The sequence below is a fragment of the Cajanus cajan genome, chromosome 9 (assembly GCF_000230855.2).
Source record: "Cajanus cajan strain Asha chromosome 9, NIPB_CcT2T_4, whole genome shotgun sequence".
NCBI lineage: Eukaryota > Viridiplantae > Streptophyta > Magnoliopsida > Fabales > Fabaceae > Cajanus > Cajanus cajan.
In genome coordinates this window covers 16,531,701-16,547,492 of record NC_138525.1, presented here as the reverse complement: position 1 = coordinate 16,547,492, position 15,792 = coordinate 16,531,701, and the positions used below count along the sequence as shown (strand labels likewise).

Here is a 15,792-nt window from a genome sequence, read left to right as displayed (position 1 = left end):
TTGTAAAAGAGAAAAGAAAAAAAAGTTCTAGAAATAGAAATAAACACATTAAAACAGAAGAAAAAAAAATTCACAACAAGGTATACTTATATGATCAAAACAAATTTTACAAAAAAGAAATTAAAAAAATGAAAAAGTGATGAGGACACCTATGCATAGGGAAGTGGGTTAGTTTATTAAAAAAATTATATTGAAAAATGTGGGATTATAAATTTTGGTAAGAGCATAAGTATGGGAGCTTAATTAGTGAATATTGAAAGGATTATCTGATGTAGCCGAAAACAAAGCGAAGTGATTCACCAGAACCAGATTATATTTTGTTACAGTACAACTGAACTGATCTCAATCTGCTTCTGTTACTTAATCCACATGCTTGCCCTAATTCAACCCAAGTCAATACACTGTCCCAAATCTTACATAGATTTCTGCTAAATTTCCTATTGCCAGATCCATCAGTTTCCGACACAACCAGACCAATACCCTCCAATCTTCCTCTTCAAATTCAATGGCGCCCTCGCAAAAAGGCAGGTTTTTTCTCTTATCTTTGCTCTTCGTTTTTTCTTCTCTCTATGTTTTTTGTGCCCCCATAGACTCTGAATCATGTTCAATACAATCCAAGCTCGACCACGATTCATGTCAGGAACCTCTTCAGGTTCCTCGACCACACCAAACAACTAATCATTTGCATCAACAAAATTTGTTGGATAAACTCGAGGAGTTAGTCAGAAATCTTAGTGATATAGTTGCGAGATTAGAATCAAAGCTACCTGACCCTCCAAAAGAAAAGGGTAGGTTTGCTCGAATGAAGGGTGGTGATGATATTGATGATGTAAGATCAACTGGTAAGGATTTTGAAGAAGGGGAATTTGAGGGAAAAATCCGAGACGGGGAGAGAGCTAAGGGAATGTCTGTGACAAAGTTCACACCCTTTTGGTCAGAGAGGTTTCAATTTACAAGTGCTGTGAAGTTGGATTCTGATGCCACGTGCATAAATGTTTTGCCTTTTAGGGACCACGAGGGGTTGAGTAAGTATGTGGCGGTTAGTGATGAGAGGGGAAGAGTGTATGTGTTTTTGAGGAATGGAGATGTGTTGGTTGAGTTTGATACCTCGTTGGAGTCCCCTGTTACGGCAATGGTTTCGTATACTTCGGTTTATAAGAACGAGAGTTTTGTGGTAACTGGTCATGAAAATGGGGAAATCTTGATGCATAGAGTTTGGGAGGGAGGGTCTAGTGGAGAGGATTATAGTTCTCTTTTCATGGAGAATGTTGGTAGGTTTGTGTTGCCTGAAAACCGTGAAGATCGGTTGCCGGTGACACTCTTGGAAGTTCATTATGTAGGGAGGATGAAGTACATTCTGTCAGCTGATACAAGTGGGAAGATCAAGGTCTTTAAGGAGAACGGTTCGTTTTATGGTTCTGCCACTCCATCTAGTAGGCCTCTAGTTTTCTTGAAGCAAAGGCTCATGTTCTTGACAGAAACTGGGGCAGGTTCATTGGATTTAAGGGGCATGAAAGTCAGGGAAGCTGAATGTGAAGGACTAAACCATTCTGTTGCTAGAACTTATGTCTTTGATGCCATGGAGCGTTCCAAAGCTTATGGTTATACCTCAGATGGGGATCTGATTTATGTCTTGTTGCATGGAGATGTGATGAACTTCAAATGCAGGGTTAGATACAAGAAAAAGTTTGATATGGATCAGCCTCTTGCTCTGCAGGCAATTAAGGGGTATTTGCTGATTGCTAACCCGGAAAAGGTTTCTGTGTATAATGTTTCATCTCCTCATTATGTGAGAGTTGGCGTGCCAAGAACTGTTTTCTCCTCGAGTCTTGATGAGCTTAGATCATCATTCTTGAATCATCCAAACCCAGGTTTGGATGCAGAAACAAGAGTAATACCCTTGATAGCTAGTGACCGTGAAAAGCTTGTTATTGTTGGGCTTGGAGGTGGTTATGTTGGAATGTATCATTCTAATCTACCTATCTTCAAAGGAGAATTCAATACCATGCTATGGACTAGCCCTGTGTTGTTCTTCATACTTTTTCTTTTTGGGGCTTGGCACTTTTTTGCCAAGAAGAAGGAAGCACTTACATCTTGGGGACCAGATGATCCTTTTAGCTCCACGTCAGCTACCACTGGTGCGCCGATGGCATCCGGTTCCGGAGACAGATCTTTCGCAGACTCTTCTTCGAGAAGTTCGGAAGTTATGGATCTCAGAGGTGGAAATCTCAGAGCTCCACCACCAAGAAGGTATGGCTCTCCCTCAAGGTATTCTGGTGGGGCAGCAAGTGCCTATAGACTTGGTGGTAATGCTGATCACAATGCTAGGCCGGCTTCGGTTGATCCAGATTTTCGTGCAACGGAGCTAAAGTATAGGGCCTCCACCATGGACCCTCCGGGTTTTCCTAAAAGAAGAGATGGCATGTTTGTAGCAAACCAAGTTGTAAATGATCGCAGTTGAGTGACAGTTAATTGCATGAACTTTTTTCTAACTAGTTTCAGATTCCCTTAGCTTTTAATCTTATCATATGATCAATTAGCATCACTTTGCTATCTGGTTTCTGCAGTTTTTTAGCTTTCAAGTTGTTGCTCTAAAGAGAGAAATAAATGATAATGAGAAACTTTCAAGCTTTTCTTCTCATATACTTTTGCTGTATTTCAAGTTTGAAAATATAATGTCCCAAGCACTGGTTTAAGATAGGATTTTACAATAATCAAGCTGTATAAATTTGGATATCTAAAGTTGGCTTCATTAAATTTGTGTCTAAATATTAGTTGGACTTGAAGAGATTAAGAATCTTTATACATGTAGTCTTGAGTAGATATATGATGCACGTGTGTGAAAAAAATAATGTTGGGATAGATTTTCAGTTTTTCACTTTAGCACCTGTGTCTGGGAAAAAATAGTAGGAAAGAAGTGATTGTAGTAATACCTGTTAAAGCTATAGAATCCAGAATACGCCATGTCTAGTAGTGTGGTTCGTGAACTTGTAATGGAAGATATTATGAGTATTCTTGATGACAATAAAAGGGTGACAAGCATAAAAGTTACAGAATTCCTTTTGCTCCAAAATATTGACGAAAAGAGTGTTAATATAATAAATTAAAGTACGTTAACTGTTCAAATTGATTATATTAAAATAAATTATAAGACACTACGTCATGGAGTTTTATTCTTTTGTATCAGAGATGAAAACGAAAACGTAATTGCAAAAGAAACCTGTAAATATAATCCATAGAGAAACTAAGTACTGATATATAACAGTTATGAACTACTAAATCTGAAGTTCTAAATTGGCTTATATAAGCCTATGCGGCTATGTATCTATGCCCATGGCGAGGTGCATATTCCTCTACAAACTTTAAGTGATACTTTGAGGACTTCATTTTGAGACAAGAAGGGGCTAACTAATGAGAATAAATCATGAGTTTTATCCTGATTGTATACAACAGTTTTATATACTCAACGAACATAATAATAAGTTTATTGATTTTTATAATAATTATTATAAAGTTATACAAATTGTAATTTTTGATTAGTTGAGTATATAAAATGTTTTTCACTGAATGAACATCGCCATTAGACCCATAAATTATTTCTTTGTTCAAGATTATCTTTATGTGACATTGTAAATTAAAAAAATATAATTATATTTCGCATAGATATCAGTCGATATTACATGATTCTGTACCAAAATGGTTTCTCACAAATAACAAATATTTGTGTTGACGGTTATTAACATGTATGGAATGATGTTTAGGAAAAAAGTGTTGGACTTGGGTAGAATCGAGAGGGTGGATTTGATTTTTTGAGAATAATTCAAGTATGTGTATAGTATTATTATTATTTCTCTATTTTTATATTTTGAACTCATTGTACCCAATAATTTTTATGTTGTCATATTTTTTTAATTAATTTTTCTTATATTTTATCTCTTTTCAGTTTATATCGGGTAGTTTTATGCTTTATTTAGTTGGACATTTTGTTCCTGTCGATTTTTTTTTAAAATATTTATGTCTTTATTTTTATCTGTATAATAATAACTTCTCTATTTTTTTTAAATAAATTGCTCCACAGATTCAAGGTGATAAGTGTCTGATACTAAAACTAAGTTAAACCACCCAGATGATACAAAAGCCACAGTATAATGCTCCTCCAAGACACAGATAGGCATCGATGCTGCATTATGTTAGAAAATTTTTCTATTTTTGGATCTTCCATTGATTTATAAAATATTGGTTAAATAATATCTTGATGATTTCTGAAATATTCATTTTAGTGATAAGTGAATATTAGAAGTCACATGTTATAGTGTATATAAAATAGTGTAGTCTATATTTAAATGGATCATTGATGTGTAGAAATATTACAACTATTTATGAAAGGGTATATATAGAACCATTGTGACCTACATAAAAAGAGTATAGTTTGAACCATTGTAGCTCTATATGAAAGGATAGGTCCCCTCTCCACTATCTCTATAAATATGTCTTGTGACATAGTATTAATGATGTAACTAGTATAAAATCTCATCAAACTAGAGATAGAAGGAGATGAAGATTCTATCCTATAACAAATATATACAAAGATTACATAAGTAGGTTCAAGAGACAAAGTGCAAGTCATAGCTTCTAGAGGTATATCATCTTACTATCCTATTTAATTTATGATGTTATAATGTATGTAATTAGTGTCCTTATATGTGATCATGGTGAATGACAATATGTAATGATGTAAGTAAAATTTCTTAAATGTGGTATCAGTTTTCAGAGTCATAGTCACAGGCTGGGTGTGTGTTGCTTCCTCATGGTTTTAAACCATGCTAGCATCTTCTGCCACTTTAATTTCACCCCACATTTGTTTAAGATACGATTTTATTTATTTTTTTTGTTAATATTTCAATGATAATCTCCATTTATGAATTTTTTGTTGACATGCACACAAATTGAAATGGCGAGTGCAGCGTTATGAAAACAAGTGGCATGTGTTAAACAAGGTCGCGACAAAATTCAAAGGCTGATGATATATATATATATATTTTTTTTTAAGTTGACCTCTTTTTAAATTTTTTTATATATTCTTAATTTTTTATTTTCTTTTTTTAATTTTACACTACAACATTCCGTTTAGCATTTTCTTATTCTTTTCCATAAATTTTATCTTTTCCTTTTAGTTTTTACATGTACTTTTTTACCTTTTTTCTCCACTTATTTTAATAAGTAATTTTAATTTTTTTGGTTTTACATTATTCTTTTTCTCCCTTCTTTTTCAGTTTTCACACTATTACTGTTTTCTTTCTCTCTTTTAGTTTTCATAGGCACTTGGGACGTAAAACTAGTTTTTGACAACTTTATAGGTATGTGTGGCTTTCTTGAAAATATTAAAGGTGTCAAGCCAAATATGTGTTTTTTCTTATAGCACTTCCTCCCATTTACTCATCTAGAAAGCATAACATCGTACTTTTTAGAATAGTAAAATTATTGTGCGCAAAAATATTTTTTGGAATTGTGTTTTTAACATATTTTCAAAAAGTACTTTTTGAAGCATTAAATTTATTGTTTCGGAAAGTACTTTTTGAACACTAAATTTACAGTTTCAAAAAGAACTTTTTAAAACTATATAAAACAACAGACTTCTAGAATGTATTTTTCAAAATCTTAATTTTACTATTTTAAAAAATACTTTGTGAAAGTGTTATTATACATAATTCCGAAAAGTTCTTTCTAGAACAGTAAACTTAGTGTTTCAAAAAGTATTTTTCAAAAGTATCTTATTTTACATACTTTTGACAAGTACTTTATGCAACACTAGATTTACTATTTTGAAAAGTACTATTCAAAAGCATGCAAAACACACAATTCTAAAAAATACTTTTTGAAACACTAATTTTACTATTATGGAATAGTGAAATTAGTATTACAAAACTAATTTCACTATAATAGAAAGTACTCCGAAATAGTGAAATTAGTATTCCGAAATGTCTTTTCCATAACATTAAATTTAATTTTAGGGTTGAGATGTGAAAGGGGAGGAAGTGTTAGAAGAAAAATGTACGTCTAGCTCGACGGAAACTGTCGAGGAAGTCGTACGTGTCTATAATGTTGTTGCGCACTAATTCTACAATTCTAGTGCATGTAGAAAGTGAAAGAAATGAGAGGGAAAGAGAATAATGTGAAAATAAAAAGAACAAAAACTACCTATTAAAATAAGTGAAAAATAGGGAAGGAAGACACACGGGTGCATGTGAAAATTAAAAGAGAATAAAGATGTGTGAAAAGAAGAAGAAAGTAGTAAATTGAAAATTTGAGATATAAAATTAAAAAATTAAAGGATAAAAAAATTAAAAATATTTTAAAAAATTTTATTTAAAAAAATAAAAATAAAAAATAAAAAAATGTACTTATAAAAAAAGGAAGTATATATATATGTTGAGGCAATCCAAAATATGCATCTTTTGGAAGAAAACTACCACTGTTTTTAAGTAAAAGAGATAAATGTGATAGTTATTACTTATTACGGTATTTTCAACGCATTAACATATTGTCATTACTTTATCATTATACTTGTTTTTCAAATTTATTTATTTTTTACTACGTAAGAAGTTGGAGATTTTCTATCCATTAGTTATATATATATACACAGGGACGGATACACATGTATCCTAATGGGGGTACTTGCCCCCACTAACATTTTTTTTTATATTTTTATTAATTTAAATATATATATATATATATATTATATTAAGATTTAAATATATTTTTATTTTTTTAATTGTAAAATTATTATTTTTAGTTTTTATAATTTTTTAAAAATTTTATTTTAGTCTTTCAAGTCATCAATAACATATATAAAAATGACATATTAAGATAGTAATATAGTTTCAATTGAATTTAATGTAATGTTTTTACGGATAAAGATATCAATAGATAGATTTTAGACAGCAATATTTGATAGATTTTCTAACAAAATTTGAGTATAAGAATTAAAACAAGATTTTTTAAAAATTACAAGGATTAAAAAGACCAATTTTTAATTTGAGGGATTAAAGACAAATTTACCTTAAATTTGAGATATTAAAAACATATTTAAGTCTATTATAAATTTATAATAATGTACTCACACTTGTCATGTTAAAAATTAAGTGCTTCCACTCTTTTCTATATTTTTATTTTGTTAAAAAAGTCAGAGTTAATATATTAAGTTTTTGAAAAAAAAATTAAATCTTAAAATAAGTGTCATGTTATTTTTTCAATATAATATTAATTATCTTCTCTTTTTTTTCATTTATACCCTTCATAATATTTTTTAGAAAGTGAATATTGTATTGTATTATTTATAGTAAAGAAAATTAATTATAAGTTTTTTATTTCTAATTTGTATGAAACAACCTAAAACGATACTTATTATAAGATAAAGGGAGTACTAGTTATAGTCAAATCAAGCTAGTAAAGGCATTAAGGAGTGATAATTGATCTAAATTCATATTATACTAATTTTAAAATAAAAAAAGTCAAAATTTTGATACGAGATATAAAAAGAGATATTTTTGAAAGTGTTAAAAATGAAAAAATCATTAAATATTTTCAAAATATGAAATTTCATAGAGAACAATTTAATGTATATTTATATTTCAAAAAAATATAAAATTATATATTTAATACTATAAATTTATGTATTATAATACTGCCCCATTACTTCAAATTTTTGGATCCGTCACTCTATATATATATATATATATATATATATATATATATATATATATATATTTTGAGAGCATAAAAATGATTATTATGTATTAATTAGGGTATCCCTCAATTTAAATAATTTTAAATTATCATCTTGATTATTAATTTTTTTGTTCCGAGCATGGGAAATATTAGAAAAATATTTTGAATTTATATGTGCTAGTCACTTTTCTTAGTTACTAACTTAGGACAGTTCACTCTCTAAGAACAGAAATTACATTTAATGAGTAAAATAAAATGATTTTTGGTGCAAATAAAATCCAAGGGATTCCATTAATTGAAGTGAATATTTGCCATCACAGTGGATCATTCACATATATTGATGGATTTTTTTTTTCATTTTTCTTGAATGTAGTGTTTCTTGAATAATTTATAATTTAATATGTTCATAGAAAATTAAATTATAAATTATTTTTGAGACGTATTTATTGAAAATGTTTGAAGAGTTTAAAATTCCTTCAACTCACAGGTGATGAATTTTTTTTAATTGTTATTTTATAATATATTCACCACCCATGGGAGGTTTATATTATGTGTTATATTCCCTGTTATTTATTTATTTATGCATGTCATTAGTTATTTAATTTAATTTAATTTAATTTAATTTATTTATTTTATTTTTTAGCTCCTATCACTTTTTCTCTCGATAACTCCATAAATTAAGTGAAAATATTATTTGGCAACAATTATAAGAAATGGAAGAGTAACATTTAGGTAAGATTAATTTTATTGAACTTAGACATTGTAGTGAAAGTGGATGAACCTACTACTTTGACCAAGAATAACATTGCTGAACAAAGGACTTTCCATAAGGAATGAGCAAAAGTTAATGACAATGCATTAATTCTTACTAAGAAGTCCATTGATGACACGGTGAGAAATGTGTTGTTTTTGGAAAGACTAAAGTAAGTCAATTGATAGAAACATTCTTTAAAATGAAATATGATGGCATTAGTTGTGTTAAGCAACACATTATGAAGATGATGAATATAGCTAGCAAGCTCAGTGGCCTTGATTGCCCTGTAATTGACAAATTTCTTATTCATCATGCCTTGAATTGTTTGCCTAGTAAGTTTGATGTTTTGAAACCTCATACAACACCCAAAAGGAAATGTGGGACATCAATATTCTTACATTTGCGTGTGTTCATGAGGAAGAAATGATTATTAATATTAATCATGGGAGTTGAACCTATTTTCCCAACCTAATCATATGACTAAGAAGAAAAGTCTTTTAAGAAGAAAGGAAAGAAGTAATATCATAATTATAAAAATAATGTGAAATGGTCCATCTCGTATGGCATCTAGCTCGAGAACTAGCTTAAAGAAGAAAAAAAAGGTTGAAGTGTTGGTTTTACAAGGGTTTCCATGGCTTTAAGTCATCAATTCAAAATGGAACCCAAGGTAAACCTTTTGCTTTAGTATGTTTTGAGTCTAGTATGGTTGATATTCCTTTAAGTACATGGTGTTTAGACTCAAGGGCATCAATTCATGTTTCTAATTCTTTACATGGGTTCAAGACAAAGAGAAAACCAACTAAGGTTAAAGTGAACCTAATTATAGGAAATGGAAATAGAGTTAATGTACAATATACAATATTAGTAGAATTAAGATTAGATTCTAGTTTAACTTTAAAATTAAAAGATACATCATATGTGAAGTGAATGTTAGAATATAAGAAGGGGGTTGAATTGTTTTCTTAAAAAAATGTTCTTTTTTTGAAAGTCTATCTATTAGAAGACTAGTCATCTAAGTATTGGTAATGAGTATATTTTTCTAGAAAATAGTTTATAAGTTTACTTGTTAATATGAATTAATGTAAGCAACGAATGCAATAGGACAAATAAACAAGTAAAGAGATAAAGGAAGAGACAATGGACACATGATTTATATTGATTCATCCCAACTAGGTTACATTCAATGTTTACACATTTTTTGAGATTCCTCACTCAACCACCTATTGAGAAAACAGTCTTACAACCACCTATTATAAGACTACACAACACTTGTACGTTGTGATTTCCTTTACTTTCCTACACTATTGTACTCTCAGTTTTGAGTAGGGAAAGTATTTACAAGAATGTGTTTTTGTGTTCTTGTAGATTACAAAGGCCACAAGTAACTCTCTTACAATAAAGCTTCCAATAAGGAATGTTTCAAACTTCTTTTCTATTACAAAGTAGATATTGTGTGAGTAATTTCTTTCTTTCTTTGATCTTGAAAATTTTAGAGGATAAAGCAAGGAATGTAGCTTGTTATGCTTGAGTAATTTCTTTGTTTCTTTGATCTTGCTTCCTTCAAAATGTGATCATTGTCTTCCCTTTATAGGCACTTAGTAATAGATTCATTTTAGCTTGCTTATTCTTTAAGCTTGGTGCTGATATCATTATACTTTTACTTAGAAGCAAATTTATCATTATTAAAATCATATTTGGGTAGGATTCAACAATCTCTCCCTTTTTGATAACGATAAAACTTAGAAGCGAATTTTTAAAAAGTGTGTATACCTCTCAATAATTAAATATGCACCTTTCAAATTTATATCATTCACTGATTTACTCCCCCTCAATTTATGAATCATACATCATACAACTCCCCCTTTAACATATGCATATATTGGTCAATCAAATAATTGTAAAACTGTATATGAGCAAGGCATATGCGGTGAATCAGTAATACCATTCAAATCATTCATCAAAATTATCAGGTATCAAATTACAACCTACAATAGAGCAAGTATCAAAATAATATTGATTTGGCAAAAGTGCACAGGGATGTCAATAAGATGGGGTGGGTATGAATAATAGCCCCTCGCTACCTGTACCCACCCAATTAAGTAGGCATCTGTGTATTTTTTTTCAATATCCACAGATATTTGAGAATATTTATTTAAAAATATAAATTTTAAAATTTTTTAATAATAATATCTATTTATTCTAATAATTTCTTTAAAAATAATAGTTTAAAAGTCAAAACTTAAATTATTCAAATATTATACAATTTTATTAATCAAGATTCTTTGATTTAAAAACTAAATTTAATTGTTAAAGTACTTTATTCCCATAAGTTTAAACAAATTTAATATGTCATTATATAATTAAATATTAGCGGGTACTTACGGTTATAGATAGTATGATACTTGTACTCGCCCAATTAATATGTGGGTATAGAAAATACTCGTACTTATTACTCACAGATATCCATTTATAATATCTATTTTCAATCATGCATTTTATTTATGAATATCCGTGAGTTTGGATTTTTTTGATATCCTTAGTACAAACAAAGTGTAACTAATCGTGATCCATGAAAATAAAATTTGCAAATCCTAAAACTATCACTTTCTAAAATATGACAGTGTGTGGAAGTTACATTTATTTTATATATATATATATATATATATATATATATTAATTAGTGAGATCAAGACACTCTGTATCTCTATAAATTATCAATATTTATTAGATCAAATGATATTTTATTTGATTCTCAAACTTTAAAGTCTCATGTCTAAGTCTTGTATTTGTAAAAATAATTAATTTTTAATATTTTTTATTATTATTTAAAAATTTAATAATAAAATCATTAAAAAATGTGTATATTAAATCAAACTATCGCTTTTATATATGTATATATATATATATATATACTATTTTAAAAACAAAATAATAATATATTTTTATAATAATAATAATAATAATAATTTTTATTTATTATTTTAAATAAAACCATTTATAAAATTAAACTTTTACTCCATTTCTCATTTACTAAACATCTTTATTTTTACTTTATTAATTTCTTATCTATTTTCTTTAAAAAAAATTCTTATATTTTTCACTTTAAGTTTTCATTAATCCATGTTTGATTTGTACCTTTAAATATTTCATTTGATCAAAATCACAACTATTACTCAGTGCCATCAAATTTAATATCATGCCAGGACATGCATGGGGATAATCATGGCAATAAAGATGCCTCACAAGCCAATTGCAACATCGCTACATGTCCTTATAAGTATGTTCCCAATAAATCAACATGCTCCATCACGTGATTTGTACTTGACTAAATATAATTAAACACAATGCAAATTACTTAATGTCATGATAACATAAATTATCAATATGAGCACTTATTACTTAACACATGACCCTCATCACTTGTTCTATATAAATATGTAAGAACCTTAAGAAACATTAGTTATCAACTCATCACTATCTAGCTATAGCAACCCCAAAAATCATGCACCACCTTCTACTCTTTGCGATCCTGGTTCTGCTTCTAGTGTTAGCATCAAGAGTTGCATATTCAACAATTTGGGTCCCATGGAACATTGCACGTCACTTTCGTAAGCAAGGCATAAGGGGACCCTCGTACCGTCTGATCAAAGGGAACACGGAGGAGATCCACGGCATGTATGCGGAAGTTCAATCGAAGCCAATGGCGTTGTGCCACGACACCCTGGAGCGCGTGTGTCCATTCTACCACAGGTGGTCGCGCATGTATGGGAAAACTGTTCTGTACTGGCACGGGTCGAAGCCGAAAGTGGTACTATCCGACCCGGATATGATTAAGGAGATACTTGTGAAAACGGGTGACGGGTTTGAGAGGCCGGATCCGAATCCGTCGACGAAACAGTTTTTTGGAGAAGGAATATTGGTGATTAAAGGAGAACAATGGGGTGTGCATAGAGCAATTGCTAACCAGGCTTTTAAAATGGAGCGGGTCAAGGTAAATCCATCCTTACACTCACATGCTTACAAATTCTTGTTATATAAAGAAATACTTTTGTTTGTAAGAGTCTTTTACCTTCACTTTCATCAAGATTAATTGTATTTTTAACAAATAAAATTATGTTTAAATATATGTTTTTGGTTTAAATATGTTTTAAATTTTTTTAATTTCGAGTATATATTTTTTTAGTCTCATATTAGAAATTTATGTTTTAAATTCTTATAATTTAAAAGAAATTATTTTGATCTCTCAAATTTAAAATTTGTGATTGTTAAAATGTATTATTTTAATTTCTCTCAATTTGTCACTGCCAGTTATGATATTAATGATTAAAATAATATTTTTTTTCTTCAAATTATAGGGATTAAAATGATAAATTTTAAATTTGAGATACCAAAATAATAATTTTTGATATTTTGATATTGAAAGCACAAGTTTTAAATTTAAGAAACTAAAAAAATACATACATTAAATTTGAAGAATCAAAAACATAATTAAACCTGAAAAAAAATAAGACATATTTCTTCTCTACATTTTTTTTAATATCATTCTTCTTCTATTTTATAAATTAAGCGACTTTTTTACGCTAACAATTAATAAGAGAATATTATTTTTTTCTTGCACATTTTTATTAGACTATTTTGTCTGGATAAACTACTTATCACACTATATTCCTTTCTTATTATTATTTTTATTTAATCTTTATTATTTTTCTTTTTCTTTACTTTTCATAAATTTCCTTTTTCAAACATATGATACTCTCTAATTAACCACTCACTTCATTATCTTTCTTTATTTTTTATATTTTTTAAGTAGGTTGAAAAATATGACATCATATAATATTGGAGATACAATAATTTTTCATGTGCATCATATTAAAAATAACTTAGTCTTTATATGATAATTTTATAACTTGAATGTTTTTAGTCTTTAATTTTGAGGTACATTCACCTTAAATATACTTGTTTTAGCTCATTAAAGACATTTGACTAAAATTAAAAAAAGTTTGAGAGATAAAAAATAATTTTATCTCATAATTAAAAAAGTAAAAACATGTATAAACCTAATTTAAAGTTTGACGCGGTGAATCCTTTCCAACTTATGAGTTTCAAGGATTTATAAGACATAATAGTTACCATTTTTAATGTTGTATTTTTATAAGTCAATTAAAACTAACATTTCCTTGACTAAAATGTATTTGTACTAGTCTTGGATTCCACGAATTGTAGATAGCACAAAAACAATGTTATACAAGTGGGAAGATGAGAACAAAGGCATTGATGAATTTGAAATTGAAGTGAGTAAAGATCTCCATGATCTTACATCTGATATTATATCCAAAGTCGCTTTTGGTAGTAACTATGAAGAAGGGAAAGAGATTTTTGAGTTACTAGAACAGCATTATCATCTGGTCACCCTTTCCATCAGAAGTGTTTATTTTCCTGGGTTCAGGTATCATGTGAAAAAAGCCCAACAACCTTCAATACCCACCATATATAATTGTTTACTCTTACCTTTTACTTAACATTGAACAACTAAAATAATTATTATATATGCATGCAGGTTTCTACCTACTAAGAAGAACAAAGAAAGAAAGAGACTAGAGAAGAAAACCAGTGAATTAATTCGAGGGTTGATTGAGGATAGTCATAAATCAGAACAAAATTCAGAAAATTTGCTTTCTTTGTTGATGTCTTCTCACAAATTTATCAACAATGAGACTCATAAGTTAAGATTGGACGAGATAGTGGATGATTGTAAAAACTTTTATATGGCAGGAAAGGAAACAAGTGCAACTTCATTAAGTTGGGCACTCCTCCTTTTAGGGATAAATCAAGAATGGCAAAGCAAGGCACGTGAGGAGGTACTTGGAGTTTTAGGACCTAATGCTCTCCCAACATCAGAAACATTAAGTGAACTAAAACTTGTAAGTGCATGCCTTATTTTTCTCATTTTTAAATACTTTTTTTACATTTAATTGTACATTTTTGTCACTCAAATTTCATAATTTTGTGAATTTTATCACACTTTAGTTGATAATGACACTATTAGTTCATTATCGATGTAACATATAAATATAGATGTCAACATAACGTATCACATTAATTAACTATCAATATATTATGTCAATAGATAATTAACGACATTACACAGTTAAATAATGAAATAAGAAAATGTACAAAATTTTAAAAGTTAGTTGACAAAATATATAAATTCAAATGTTAGATGAAAAAATTATCAAAATTGTGAAATTCAAATTATGCACAATTAATTAGTCATACTATTAATGTGCACAATTCACCCGATAACAATATCAAAAGTACCTAATTAGTTGTATCTTTTATAATCACCAGAGAGAATAATAATTTTGGCTCTTGTTTTCTCAATAGATGAACCTGATACTTCAAGAAACACTTCGACTCTACCCTAATCCTGGGGCATTGGTAAGGCAAGCAAGTAAAAGAGTTCAGCTAGGGAACATTGATATTCCTGCTGGTACACAACTGTATTTATCTATCACATCCACTCATCGTGATACTGAGTTATGGGGAGAAGATGCTCTTGAATTCAATCCTATGAGATTTGTTGAGCCTCGAAAAAATTTAGCTCCATATTTTCCCTTTGGATTAGGTCCTAACTACTGTGTGGGTCAAAATTTAGCTTTGGTTGAAATGAAAGTTGTACTAGCCATGGTGCTACAGAGGTATTCTTTTGTTGTATCACCGACATATGTGCATGGGCCAATGCTGTTGATGAGTGTGATACCTCAATATGGCATGCAAATTATCTTTAGAAGATTATGAAAATGATTTGTTGTTTTTAGGCTTTTAATAATTTGTGTCATTTTATTTTATATATAAATTGTGTCCAATGGTAACTTGACATTTTTGTGTTGACTCCTGTGTATGATTTAATGCAATTCATTATGAATATTGAGTACATGCATGATATGTTGATGAGAATAATTTAAATGTATGGTCAATATGTAGTTTGCATGTATAATTTATATGTATAATGTAAAGGTATAGTCCTTAGAAATCACTTGTATATTTTTAGTTTATAATTTGTTAATGTTATATATTTGTATTATTTATTAATAGTTAGTTTATATATTTTATAAATATGTGTATATGTTACTGTTCTCCACAAGTGTGAGTGTGAGTATAAGGTTGGACGTATATAAATAATTAAATACATTAGTGTGAGAAAACAATTTTTTCTACTTAATTCTCGCTATTTGCTCTTTGTTATCTGTGTGAGTGTGTCTCTTTCATCTCTAATTTGATACAACACATATTTAGAGTTGAATTGTAAA

General features: G+C 29.1%; 2 protein-coding genes across 2 annotated transcripts; both read left to right on the top strand.

The window, feature by feature from the left end:
• The first annotated feature begins 234 nt into the window (after positions 1 to 234).
• LOC109792280 (putative membrane protein At1g75140) lies at positions 235 to 2,641 on the top strand. The gene has a single exon (XM_020351677.3). The coding sequence runs from the start codon at positions 506 to 508 to the stop codon at positions 2,459 to 2,461; it is 1,956 nt and encodes a 651-aa protein (XP_020207266.1). The 5' UTR covers positions 235 to 505; the 3' UTR covers positions 2,462 to 2,641.
• Positions 2,642 to 11,415: 8,774 nt separating this feature from the next.
• Positions 11,416 to 15,533, top strand: LOC109805891 (cytochrome P450 734A1-like). The gene is made up of 4 exons (XM_083063609.1): positions 11,416 to 12,473; positions 13,684 to 13,928; positions 14,040 to 14,403; positions 14,867 to 15,533. Exons 1-4 carry the CDS (start codon positions 11,985 to 11,987, stop codon positions 15,278 to 15,280), a joined length of 1,512 nt encoding a protein of 503 aa, XP_082919735.1. The 5' UTR covers positions 11,416 to 11,984; the 3' UTR covers positions 15,281 to 15,533.
• The last annotated feature ends 259 nt before the right edge of the window (positions 15,534 to 15,792 follow it).